This window comes from Equus caballus, chromosome 5, assembly GCF_041296265.1.
Source record: "Equus caballus isolate H_3958 breed thoroughbred chromosome 5, TB-T2T, whole genome shotgun sequence".
Classification (NCBI taxonomy): domain Eukaryota; kingdom Metazoa; phylum Chordata; class Mammalia; order Perissodactyla; family Equidae; genus Equus; species Equus caballus.
The window spans coordinates 15495908-15508066 of NC_091688.1; the positions used below are offsets into that span (position 1 = coordinate 15495908).

General features: G+C 50.8%; 1 protein-coding gene across 17 annotated transcripts in view; it reads left to right on the forward strand.

Moving 5' to 3' along the window:
- The first annotated feature begins 7261 nt into the window (after positions 1–7261).
- KIAA1614 overlaps positions 7262–12159 on the forward strand; it is a 36929-nt gene continuing 32031 nt past the window's right edge. For 13 of the 17 annotated variants that reach the window (XR_011439036.1, XR_011439039.1, XR_011439038.1 and 10 more), the window contains exons 1-3: positions 8349–8524; positions 10284–11230; positions 11948–12011. Coding sequence is in view for 12 of the 17 variants with exons in the window: in XM_023640654.2 (XP_023496422.2) it covers positions 8487–8524; positions 10284–11230; positions 11948–12011 (1049 nt within the window). In the remaining 5 variants the exon portion in view is untranslated. Of the gene's footprint in view, positions 7338–8348; positions 8525–8828; positions 8962–9510; positions 9644–10283; positions 11231–11947; positions 12012–12159 lie in introns of those variants that run through there. The other 4 variants (XM_070267835.1, XM_070267834.1, XM_023640658.2 and 1 more) reach the window with 4 other exon arrangements.

Here is a 12159-nt window from a genome sequence, read left to right on the forward strand (position 1 = left end):
CCCATCCCCTCCAGGCTTAGGGGTCAGACTCAGAGGGTGAGGTTTTATCTTACTGACTTTCTGTCTCTATCCCACTGTAGGGTATGTTTGCCCAGTTCTATCTCCCTGATGTCCAGGAAATTCTAATCCTGTCCCCTGCAAGGGACAAAAAAAGCAGAGAAGATGCTTACTGAGCTGGTGAACTTAAAGACAATCAGGTCTTAAGTAAAAAGAAAAATAATCATAATATTGGTTGAGGGTCTGATTAAATCATATCCATTTTGAAGAGCCACTGCTTTTATTTGAGTTCAACAAAGGGAAGGCAGTGCGAAGTCACCCTACAAAATTAGATGGCAGAGAGAATGTCGATGCTCTTAGAAAGAAAGTTATTTCTCTAAATTCTTTTTATAATTTATTATAATGACTTCTGTTTATGAAAATGGAACATTGTAAAGAGCCTGAAAATATCAAAAAGCATAAAGAAGAAATTACCCCAAATTCAGAGATGAACATTTTGATGTATTTTCTATCTTATTTTATATACAGATAGATAACTATAAACGTAGATATTTGCTGACTCACTTATGTTTTATCTACTTAAGATCAAACTGTAAATTCTGTTTCATATGCTGCTTTTTTGCTTAATGTTATTGCATGAGCATATTCCTAATTACACATTTCAAAATAAACTTTACTTCTAATGGCTACATAATGCTCCACCTTAAAGAGGTACCATAATTTCTTTTCTAGTGGGACGTTTGGGTTGTTCCAATATTTTGCGACTACAAATAATGCTGAATGAACTTCCTTTTATTCAAATCTTTGTCCTCCTTTTTTATTTCCTTAGCATCGCTCTTAAGAAAGACATTGCTTTGTCAGGAGCTATGAACACACTTCAGACTTTTGCTCCACACTGTCGGTTGTGAGCCTGTTTCTGGACACTCAAGTCTGTTCTGTTTGTCTCTCCTTTCATCAATACCACACTGTCTGAATTAGAGTAATTTTATTATAAGTCTTGATATCTTCTAGCACGAGTCCCCCAGCATTGTTCTTCTTTTTTAAGGTTGTCTTGACTATTTTATATCCTTCATGCACCCACATAAACTTTAGAATGAGCTTGTCAATTTGCACCAGAAAGAGAGCTTCTTGTAATTTAGACTGGAATGTACTGAATACTGTTACGGGTTAAGCTGTGTCTCCAAAAACTCTTTTGTTGAAGTTCTCACCCTCAGCGCCTCAGAATGAAATGACCTTATTTGGAAATAGGATTGTTGTGGCCGTGACTAGTTAAGTTGGAATGAAGTCATGCTGGAGCAGGGTGAGTCTCGAATGCCTATGCCTGGTGTCCTTCTGAGAAGAGGAGATCTGGACGCAGACACACACACGGCGAGAGCGCCCTGTCAAGACTGGAGTTGTGCTGCCAGGGGCCAACTACCAGAAGCTGGGAGAGGCCTGAACACAGCTTCCCCGATGACTTCAGGTGGAGCGCGCCCCTGCTGACACCTTATTGCAGACTTCCAGCCTTCTGAACTGAGAAACAACAAATTTTTCTTGTGTAACCCACCCAGCTGGTGGAACTTTGTTACCACAGCCCTGGCAAACCAAAGCAAATACATAGATCAATTCTGGAGGACTTGCCGCCTTAACAATATTGAGCCTTCTGATCTATGAACACGGCACGTCCCTCCACTTATCTACATCGCCTTTAATCTGTCTTAGTAACGTTTTGGAGTTTTCAATATGAAAGTCTTGCTAGTAATCTTTCGTCAGATTTATTCCTAGACAGTTGATGTTTTTGAGGCTTTTATTCATGGTACTGTTTTATAAATTTCCCTTTTTACTTGTTTGTTGCTCAGTGTATAGAAATACAACAGAGTTTTATATACTGATTTTGTAGCCAGAAGCCTTGCTAAATTTAGTTCTTAATTTTAAGAGTTTGTAGTTTCTTTTGGATTTTTCTATCGTCATGTAAATCTGCAAAAAATGATTTTATTTCTTCCATTTCTTCTACTATTTTTTCTTTTTCTAGTTTTATTGCACTAGATAGGGCTTGCATTTTAACATTGAATAGAAGTGGTGATATTGGACATCCTTTCTTTGTTCCCAAACTCAGGAAAAGTGTTCAATATTTCACTGAGTACCATGTTTGGTGTATATTTTTTTGGAAATACCTTTTATCAGATGAAGAAAGTTTAGGGTCTGTTTTTTTTTTTTTTTTTTTTTAAAGATTTTATTTTCTTCCTTTTTCTCCCCAAAGCCCCCTGGTACATAGTTGTATATTCTTCGTTGTGCGTCCTTCCATTTGTGGCATGTGGGACGCTGCCTCAGCGTGGCTTGGTGAGCAGTGCCATGTCCGCGCCCAGGATTCGAACCAACGAAACACTGGGCCGCCTGCAGCGGAGCGCGCGAACTTAACCACTCGGCCACGGGGCCAGCCCCAGGGTCTGTTTTTTACTATCCATTATGTTACACTGATCTGGTTGGTTTTTTGCATCAGTTCCTCTCTATTTTAATAGTTATAACCTTATAATACAATTTTATATTTTGTAGAAAAAGTTCCCTTTCTTAACTCTTCTTTTAAAAAATTTTTCTCTTGAGTACTTTTGCCTCTATATGGAATCCTGACTGAAATTCCATTTAAATCTTTAAATTGAAGGAAAATTTTCATCTTCATAATATACAATAAGTGCCATTTACTTAGGTCTTCTCTCACACACATGGTAAAGCGGGTTCTTTTTCACGTAGTTTCCACATATTTTTTAAAATTATGAAATGTTTTGTGTGATATTACGCATTATAATTATACTCCTTTTTAACAATTATTTAAAATATCTGATGTTATTTCAGATATTAACTATATCTGAAATAATTTTCAGAACTTATAAACCACTGTTAAATGAATATGACTATGCAAAGCATCTTTGCTCAGTCCCTAATTTTGATAGGACTACCCGGGGTTTCGCCGTTTTGTAATGTGCTGGCTTCTACATGCTGGATTTGAGAGAGAGATTTTTATCGTATTCAGGAAGCCCCTACTTCTAGGTACAGTGTTGAATTTTGTCAAATACCTCTTTACCTTGCACTGAAGAATCCTAATTTTTAATTGAACTATTGGTATGAGGATTATACTAATATATTTTTTCATAGTCTCTCATACGTGTTAAGCCAATCATTAATACTGAGCACTTTCTTTTTTCGAGATCAAAAACTGTCACAAACACGACATCAGGTCTCAGTCCTCCTCCAACATCTTTCTCCCTAATCTGCTCTCGTTTTGTAGATGAGAAAATGGACTTGGCCAGGATGACAGTGACTATCAACAGACAGGTTAAAGTTGGGTGTCCTCTCCCAGTACTGATGATGGCCTCCCACAGGGCGGGTCGTCAAGTAGGAGGGAGAGCGTTAAACTATTTCTCTAAGCCCAGTTGTTTTCCCGTGATTAGGATCATGAGATGAAAAGCTGCAGCTTGGACTCAGGCATGGGAACAGATGCCTCGCAGGGTCAGGGTAGATGCGGGGTGAGCAGGCACTGGAGGCAGTGAAGTCTGGAGTCCACATCTCCAGGGAAGGCCCCTGTGCCCTTCCTGTGGGCTCCCTGCCTGCCAGCCTTGGGGAGTGGCACAGGTTGACCCTGACCAGGTAAGAACCACACTTTTGTTCTCCTTGAGACTTAGTTCAGGCAAGTGCGGCATAGCTGTGTTCACACGTGTGTGTGTACGTGTGTGTTGGAGTGTGCGGAGAGGCACAAGGAAACAAGGTGGCTGCTCTCTGGACGTGCCCAGTGGTCATGTTGCCTGACTGTGTGTATCTCTGGTCCTCTCCCAGCCTATTTTTGCATGCGTCACTCTCAGTAGCTTCTCTCCCCTCCTCCATCCATTTCTTCTTCTGATAGCTATTTTATCTCCAACTTTCCAGGTTCACTCAGAACTGAAGCAAAAGGCCCACGCCAGTCGTCTCCCTGTGATTAAGATCTGTGATCAAGGACCATTTTGGGAAGAGGGGGGAGGGGCAGGGGTTAGGAGGCCTGGGCATCAGGCGTACATGGGAGTCAGTTAGGGAGCAGGGGTGCAGTCCTGGGGCAGGCCCTCCGTATTGAGTGAATGAACCAAATCCCTTGGAAATGACCTGGATCCTCTTAGTAGGCAGTGGCCCTCTTTTCTCCTCTTCGGGATCCTTACCTGACAAGAATTTTTTTTTCTTTCATTTAACCATCTGGCATTTAGTCAATACCTTTTATGAGGCAGGCACGTTAGGGGCCAGGGACACAGATACGGATCAGGAAGCACTGTGCAAAGCGTCAGATTTTCACAACTCAGTGTGCTAAGTGCTCTGGCAGAAGCAGGCCCAGGATGCTCTCGCCCAGGTTGAGAGGACTGTGGAGGGTACTGGGGAGGGCTTCCCCGAGGAGGCAACGCTTGTGCTGAGAGGGGAAGGCCTAGCAGGAGACAGGCAGATTGGCAGGCGTATGAGGAGTGAAGCAGGGTCAGCCTCAGGGACACCCTGGGGAAAGGCAAGGAGACAGGAATCCGTGTGCCCAGTCAGGGGGAACTAGAAGCAATTCAATATGGCAGACACGCAGGACAGGCTGTCGCGGGGTGAGAGCTGGGGCTGGAGGGACCGGAGTGCCATATGAAGGAGCCTGAGTTTTAACCCTAGGACTTGTGCTTCTCAGAAATGACTGGGCCTCAAAATCACTGGGGAAGCTTATTAGGAAGCAGATTCCTGGGCCTTACTCCAACCTAAGGAATCAGAGTCTCCAGGAGTGAGACCTCAGAATCAGCCTTTCACCGGCGTCCCCATCCCGGGAGACTCTATACAGGCACAGGGTCAACCAGCCCTTGGGAAGTCGTGGGAGGGTTCTAAGTAGGGGAGAGGCAGGCGCATGGGAGACCAGTCCCATTGCTCCTTGGGGCCCCGCTGGAAAGCAATGACGAGGGCCTGAGGGGGCCCCGGGGCAGTGAACAGTGTCCCCAGGAGCTGCTGCCAGGATCAGCTGCCTCCATATGCTCCTCGGACCGTGTGCCCCATGACCAAGACAAGAGCGACCAGGAAATTCGGGTTTCCAGTTGGACAAGCTCCTTCAGGCAGTGCAGTGAAGGGATGGCCGAGGTGTCCCTCCCATCTCATTCCCGCCCCACCTGGCTCTAACGCTGTGACCTTGAAGGACTCTCTCTCATCTACCCTTCACCCTAAGCGAAACCCAATTTCCACATCCCTCATGGCTCCGTTTTCAAGCTGAGTGTTCAGAGAGCGGTGGGGGAAGGTGAGGAGGAGGGGTCGGCTCATGTTTCATCCGGGCTGAGTCGGGGGAGGCTTCTCGGGATGGTGGGTTTCCCTAGTTGTTCAAACAGAGGAAGGGGACCATGTGATTGCTACTTACAATGTATCTGTGTTCCTCCTAGATTTCTCTCCAAAAGATGGGAACCAAAGAGTCTGAGACATAAGGACATAAGGTGGTTCCCCAGCCCAGAAACGTCCCCTGTGTACAGGCTGAGCCAGCTTCTAGGGACTCTCCACTTCACAGGATGGAGTCCAAGCTCCCCACCAGGACCCCAGAGGCCCTCACCTAGGCCACACCACCCCTGCCCTGCAGCCTTGGCGCTGCACGTGCCTTTCCCCGTTTAACTTTTATGCTTAGTAACACTGCAACCAGGCAGTTTCACAGCTCGATGCCTGATGCCTGTGTTTATGCTAATTTCTCCATCTGAAATGCCTTCTCCCACCCCTCTCCCTCTGTCTGGCTAATTCCTGCTCATTCTCCAGGAAATCCCCTCCCACCCAACATGCACCTCAATCCAGCTGTTCCTATGAGCTGACCTGCACCCCCACCCTGCCCCTACCTTGACAGGAACGCTTACATAGGAAGTTTATGTGCCTGCCCCTCCTCTGGCCCTGCCTGACCAGAAATTTCTCAAAGACAGGATCTATGCTAGAACATTTTGTCTCCCCAGAGCCTGGCACATAGTAGGAGCTTAACGGATATTTGCTGAACCCAACAGAATCCAGATGAATGAAAAGTGCCCTCAGACATGTGAATGTCGTGATAATTTAATAGCATTGAGGATTTGCTTACTGGTATCTTTAGGACCCTATATTAAGGGTAAAATAACAAATTTAATGAGTAAACTGAAGGTGATTATTCGCATCTCCAAAGGTTGGGGGGCAGGTTTCCTTTAAACATTAAGCCTTTGCTGGAACTTTCTGAAACTTGCCTTACAGATCATTAACTTCTGGGGGAGGGAGGGAGCAGGAGTCATGGAGAAGTTACCTCCAACAGTCTGAGCTCCTAGATGCCTCTGCAAGGAGGGAGCCAGGCAGGATTGGGCTCAGATTCTGACTATACTAGCTGTGCAGCCTGGGCAAGTCTCTTAACCTCTCTGTACCCCGATTTCCTTATCTCTAACATGGGAAGACACTATACTCACTTTGCAGGGTTGTGGTAAAGATCTAAAAGACCCTATGTGAAGTACCTTGGTTCATACAAGGTCCCCAGGAACAGTAACAGTATTGTTGTTGTTAGGTTGGACATTGCACATGGAGGAGAGGAAGGAGTCTTTCGAAGTTTACAGGATTTTTCCTCGGATGGCAGGAATAAGGAAGGCAGAAAGGATCCAGAAAGGAAGGGCCAGACCACCGTGGCAGCATATTTTGACTATTACCGCACTTCACAATTTTTTTGATTTTTAAACTACATCCTTCCATGTTGAACATGCAGAATGCTGTGCAAACCACACTGTGCAGTGTGGTTGATGTGAGGGCCTTGGACTCTAGAAGGCCTGCCACTTGGGCAGGTCGTCTGACTCAGTTTCCCCATCTGTAGAAAGGAGACAATAAACAGTACCCATCTCTTATGGTTGCCATGTTAGATAAGAAATGGAAAGTGCTTAGCCCAAGGCCGGGTGCACAGCCCGCTCTCCATATGGTACAGTACTGTATTATGAAGTGCTCGGTACTGATAAAGAGTGGTAAGTGCCCTGTTGGAGGAACCACTTGCTCTGGGAATATGGAGCCGGGAGGTGATTAATTGCAAGAGCACTGGCCCTAGACGTGGGAGACCACCTGTCAGGGAGCTGTGTGACCTTGGGCCTGTTCTGTAACACGGAGGGTTGGCCCTAGATAATTTCTCAGGTTCCTAAATTAGCCCAAGGCCAGTCCAGGCACAGCTCCCCCAAAGAGCTGCTCTCAGGCCGGGATGCTCCTGCCCTGCCCAGACGCCCCACCTTCTGCAGGCACTCCCACTCCCTCAAGAGACGGCCTCCTGGAGCCCGTGCTTCCCTCCACCTGGCTGCAGCGCTCAGCACACGGTGTGGTCCTTACTGTCGCTATGCCTGTGATCTAGGTGTGACTGCAGTGCTCAGGTACAATGGGAGAGCAGCCCGTGCGAGAGAGGGAATCTTGCAGGCTGAAGGAAAGATGAATGAGTGCTTTCCCTTTGTGGGGTTTTCCGGAATCTCCTGGGTCCTAACTCTCTTATTGTTTCCCGTCCTTTGTGGAAAAATGGAAATAGGTGAGGCTCGGTCACCTCGCTCTGAGAGGACAGAAAAAGACAGCTCCGCGGCTTTGGGCCACAGCTGCAGGTCAAGCCCTTCGCTGCTACTTCCTCCCGGGTCTGGAAAAGGTGACAAAGTCTCTAGAGGAGTCCCCAGGACCCTCAGAGCCGGGCCCTACCCAAGGGGGCCGGCCACGCGGGCACGGGGCTCTCCCCTTAGCAGGACAGGAGAGGGAACCCACCTCCTCTCCGGGGGACCCCCGCGCCTCTGGAACGCGGAAAAGAATGACCTTGACCTCGGAGGAAGCGGCGCCCCAGGCCGATGGGGACGGCACCGCGGAGAGCGCGGCCCGACTCCTCCGGAGAAGCTGTCTAACAAAGGGCCTTGCTCCGCTGCCCCCCGGGGAGAGTCACTCGCGTTCCCGCGATGCTCGGGGGTGGCGCGGGGTGGGCCTCGCGTGCGCCCCCGGACGGCACGGATCCGGCGCGCCCTCGCCCGCAGCCCGCGCCCGCCCTCGCGCCCCGGTCCCCGCGCACGACCGGCGGCCCCGCGGTCCCAGCCTCGGGCCCGGTCCTCGCTCCTCTCCCGCCCCTCGGACGCCCGGGAGGCGCTCGCTCCCTCGCCGCCGCCGCCGCCGCCGGCGCCCGGAGAAGCGGCTCCGCTGGGCTCGGGCGTCCGGACCAGGGGCGGGGGGAGGCCCGCTTCTCCAGCCCCTTCCGCTCCCCTCCTTCCCGCCCTCTCCGCCCCTCTCCTCCCTTCCCGGCCCTGCCAGGCGCCCGGCTTGGCCTCTTCCCTCTTAATGGCCAAGCCCTGAGCGAGCAGCCGATGCCACTTCCTCCCCGGCCCGCGCCCTCGCCGCGCCCCGGCGCCCGGTCAGGCCCAGAGGGAGGCCGCGGCCCGCAGCTCCGGGAGCCCCGACCCGGGCCCGGGGCACCGCCCCCCGCAGCCCCCGAGCCCTGAAGGGGCCCGGGAGGGAGAGAGGGCTGGAGGAGGGCCTCCCCCCCGGGGCCGGAGGGGATGCAGGCGGCGGCCGACCCTGCCGGCGGCGGGCCCCCGTGAGTATGCAGGGATGGCGGGAGCGCAGAGCGGGGAGCCGGCCGCCCGCCGCCTCGGAGCGGGGACTGGGGGCCCGCCCTGCACGTCCATCTTCATCTCAGCGTCGCTGAGTTACAGCGAATACAGTCCTTGGGCCCTAGGATCGGCGGCTCCAGTCAGCACAATCTGCCCCAAAGACTGTGCCCCAAGTCCCCCAGTGGAAGGTTCTCACTCTTTTACCGGTCCGAAAGTTCTTTTAATTTAGCTGAAATTGCTCCTATTACATTCTCACTCCCTGCTTTCTGGACTGAGCTTTGGAAGAGAGAAAACGGTGGCTGGGCTGCAAAGAGAAAGTTGGTAAAATTGTAGATTAAACGAGTGGAGTAAATGATCTTGTCCTCCTAAAGACAGTCCTTAAACTCCACTGGCTTAAAACTGATGTGACATTTTGCAGTATGTGAGTATTTTGCTTTATCAAATATGTGCATTCCTGAAACATGTATAAATTGAATTGTAATGAATGACTATAGAGGGACTTGCCATTTGAGAGAATTCTATGGTGAATCTCTAGTCTATATATGAAGTGAGTAGTAAACTCCTAGTTTGTAATTTAGGTAAATACGGATTTTTATACATGCAGTTTACTTCTAGTGGGATATAGCTAGATATATGATGCTTAAGGAGCATCTTCTCAGAGAGCAGGATAAATATCAAGACAGTGTGGTTAGCACAACCAGAGGCACTCACAACTAGAATATCCAACTATGTCCTGGGGGGCTTTGGGATGGAAAAGGTGGGGGAGAAGAAATGCAACAATTGTTAGCTCAGGTGCCAATCTTTAAAAAAAAAATAGACATTGTGGCATGTATGTGTGCACAAAACCTGGTAAATAAAGTCCTGTGCTCACTTTTGCTCCCTGTGAAGACATTGACATCACCCATGCCGCCAAGGAGCTGAGTGATTCTGGCGGGTCCCTTAACCTCTTCAGACGGGATATTCTCATCTACAGAATAAGGGGCAGGAGGGGTGAGCGGTCACTGAGTGCTGTGGAAGAGCCCTAGCCTTGGAAGAAGAAACTGTGCATTCCAGACTCTTATCGCTGTGTGACCTAATCTCTCTGGGCCTCAGTTTCTCTATCTGTAAGAATGAGGATAATATTCTGGTTCTGGCAACTGTGTGAGGATTGAGAGAGAATGTTTGGAAGCACTTGCAGGCTCACTGGGCACAGAGCAGATGCTGACGGGAGCTAGTGACTGATCGTGGCCACGCTTTGAGCACAGCCCCATGTTGCGGTGGTGTGGCTTGTGCACAGGGGGCAGCTCCACTGGAGGGTCAGATCCTGTGTGCTATCTTCCTGACGTGCATCGTCTGCATTGGGTCCCCTTGGAAAGGGAAGAGCTTGTTGGCTGTTAGCAGATGTTGACATCCTCCCCTGAGACCACTTGTCAGCAAAGCAAGAGGCCAGGGATTGGGGAATCTGGCCCCCATTTTCACTCTGGTCCATGTTTGGCAGAGGATTAGTTGTTGTTTGAAGTTTTCATTGTGCCCCATCTGTAAAATGGGGATAGAAAAACTAGAACACTACTCAGACTTGAAAGAGAAAGCTCAATAATGACTTATTGTTACCATCCAATGATTGGTACTTTTCAGAGTGCTTTGACATTATCTAGAGAGCATCCTTTGCTTTGCCCCCAATACCAAGGCACTCTGGGGACCCAGGAGGTTGTTGGAGCTAGCCAGGCCCTGGGTCTAAGGAGCTCTGTCTGTTTTCTCCTCCAGAAGGCTCAAAATAGGGAGCAGAACAGCCAGCTCCATGGAGGTGACCTCAGCTGTGGAGAGAAGTGACCCCGAGCCACAGCCAGATAATGGACACCTCCCAAGACCCTGGCCCTGTCCTCAAGAAGACAGAACATGCAGCCTGATGGCCCCCCAGCCTTCCAGGGCGTGGGGGATACAGTTCCAAGGCCCTTCTGTGCTGGAGTCCAAGGTGAGGGCCTTGAAGGAAAAGATGACAGCAGGCAAACAGGGAGCCAGCCCCTGCCTCACTTCCCACGAGCGGCCGTCACCCAAGAAAGCCAAAGCTAGACGAGTCAAGGTGGGTAGAGCCAAGACTCCATCAGAGGGGTCTTCCCTTCCAGATGCTGTGGTGGTCCGCCATGCTCAGAACCTGACCGATGGGCAGCTGGACAGCAGTGTCAATGAGGAAGAACCTGCTGGGAACGGGGGCCCCAGGCTTTCCAAGTCCCCTGCCCCTGGGCTTGAGTGCTGGAACAGGAGGAGCCGGTGGCCTCCAGAAGCTGTAGGGACACTGCCTGACCGTGAGAGAAGTCTGCTGCCAGGGCCTGGCTCTCTGCAAGACAGTCCCATGCACAGAGTCACTCCTGGCCAGCCTCGGGACCCTGGTCCTTGTAACAAAATCACCCACATGCCCAGACTGAGGAAAGGAAGGTCATATCCCCTTCAGGATGGTCTGGTCACAGGGGGAGACCTGGACAGCTTGTCTCTGACCTGCAAGGAGGACTTTGTCCCGAGGCCGGGCCTGCTGGGGGGGCTCTGGAGAGCTGGAGACCTGGGGGCTCTGGGTCCTGGGTACAGTGCCTTGTCCCTGTCTGATCGAGTGGAGAAGAACCGCCTTCTGCTGCAGGAGATGCTAAGTGTTGGGGGACAGGGCCTCCCCAAGGTGGGAATCCCAGCCTGGACTCCATCCTGGGACAGAGCTGTACCAGGTGAGGCTCACTCTGTAGGTCTGGGTGGGTGGGGGCAGCAGGAGGAAGCCCAGGAGGAGGAGAGGTGGGAGAGGGTCCCCACAGAGGGGTGGGTGGGAAAGGGGGGAGAGCATAGCTGCCCGTCACCAAATCATCAGGGTGTTCTTTTGTTCTTGGCTTTGACCCTGATTCTTTACCACCTCACAGCCAGCCTGTCTGCTGAAGGCCCCAGTGGCCCCTGAGACCAATGAGAGGCCGCCTTCTGTGCTTGGGGTGGAGGCTACCATGACTTCTTCCCTGTGGCTTGTGGCCCATTCAAGAGTGGCTTTTTGCATCTCCCTCAGATGACGTACCCTCACCCCCCGGTGGACCTCGTTGTCCTCTTGGCAGGACCCCTCCTGAGAGAGCTTGAGCATCCTGTCAGGCGGGCTGAGCTCAGGCGGTAGCACTCTTGGGGTGGGCAAGGGTTCAGGCCTGAGACAGCCTTCTTTCTTTCCCCCTTCCTCATTTGAAAGCTCGTTCCTCACCCACGCGGGCCCCTCAGCCCACAGCAGCGCCCACCACAGTCACCATGACAGGCTGTGCCTCCACCTCTCAGGCCAGACACAGGCAGGGGATGGGGTTTATCTGGAGAGTAAATGCTTCTAGAGAAAACTTTCTCCTCGATATTCATTGAGTGGCAGCTGAGAGCCCAGTTTCCAGCTCTGCCCTGATCTCTGCTGCTGTTTTGGGTCCTAGAGCGACCGGCAGGGGACGTGGACTGGGACTCGGGCATCTCCCTGCAGGACTCGGACCAGAACAGGTAAGAGCTCAGGGCGCACATTTTCTCTCCCTCCCTCGTCACCACTGTCCCTTCATTCTCCCAGCATCAGGAGGGTAGACCTGAGACAGCAAGAGGACAGGCAAGCCCCTGCACCGGGACAGTGGGCAGTGGGCCACATGGATCATCA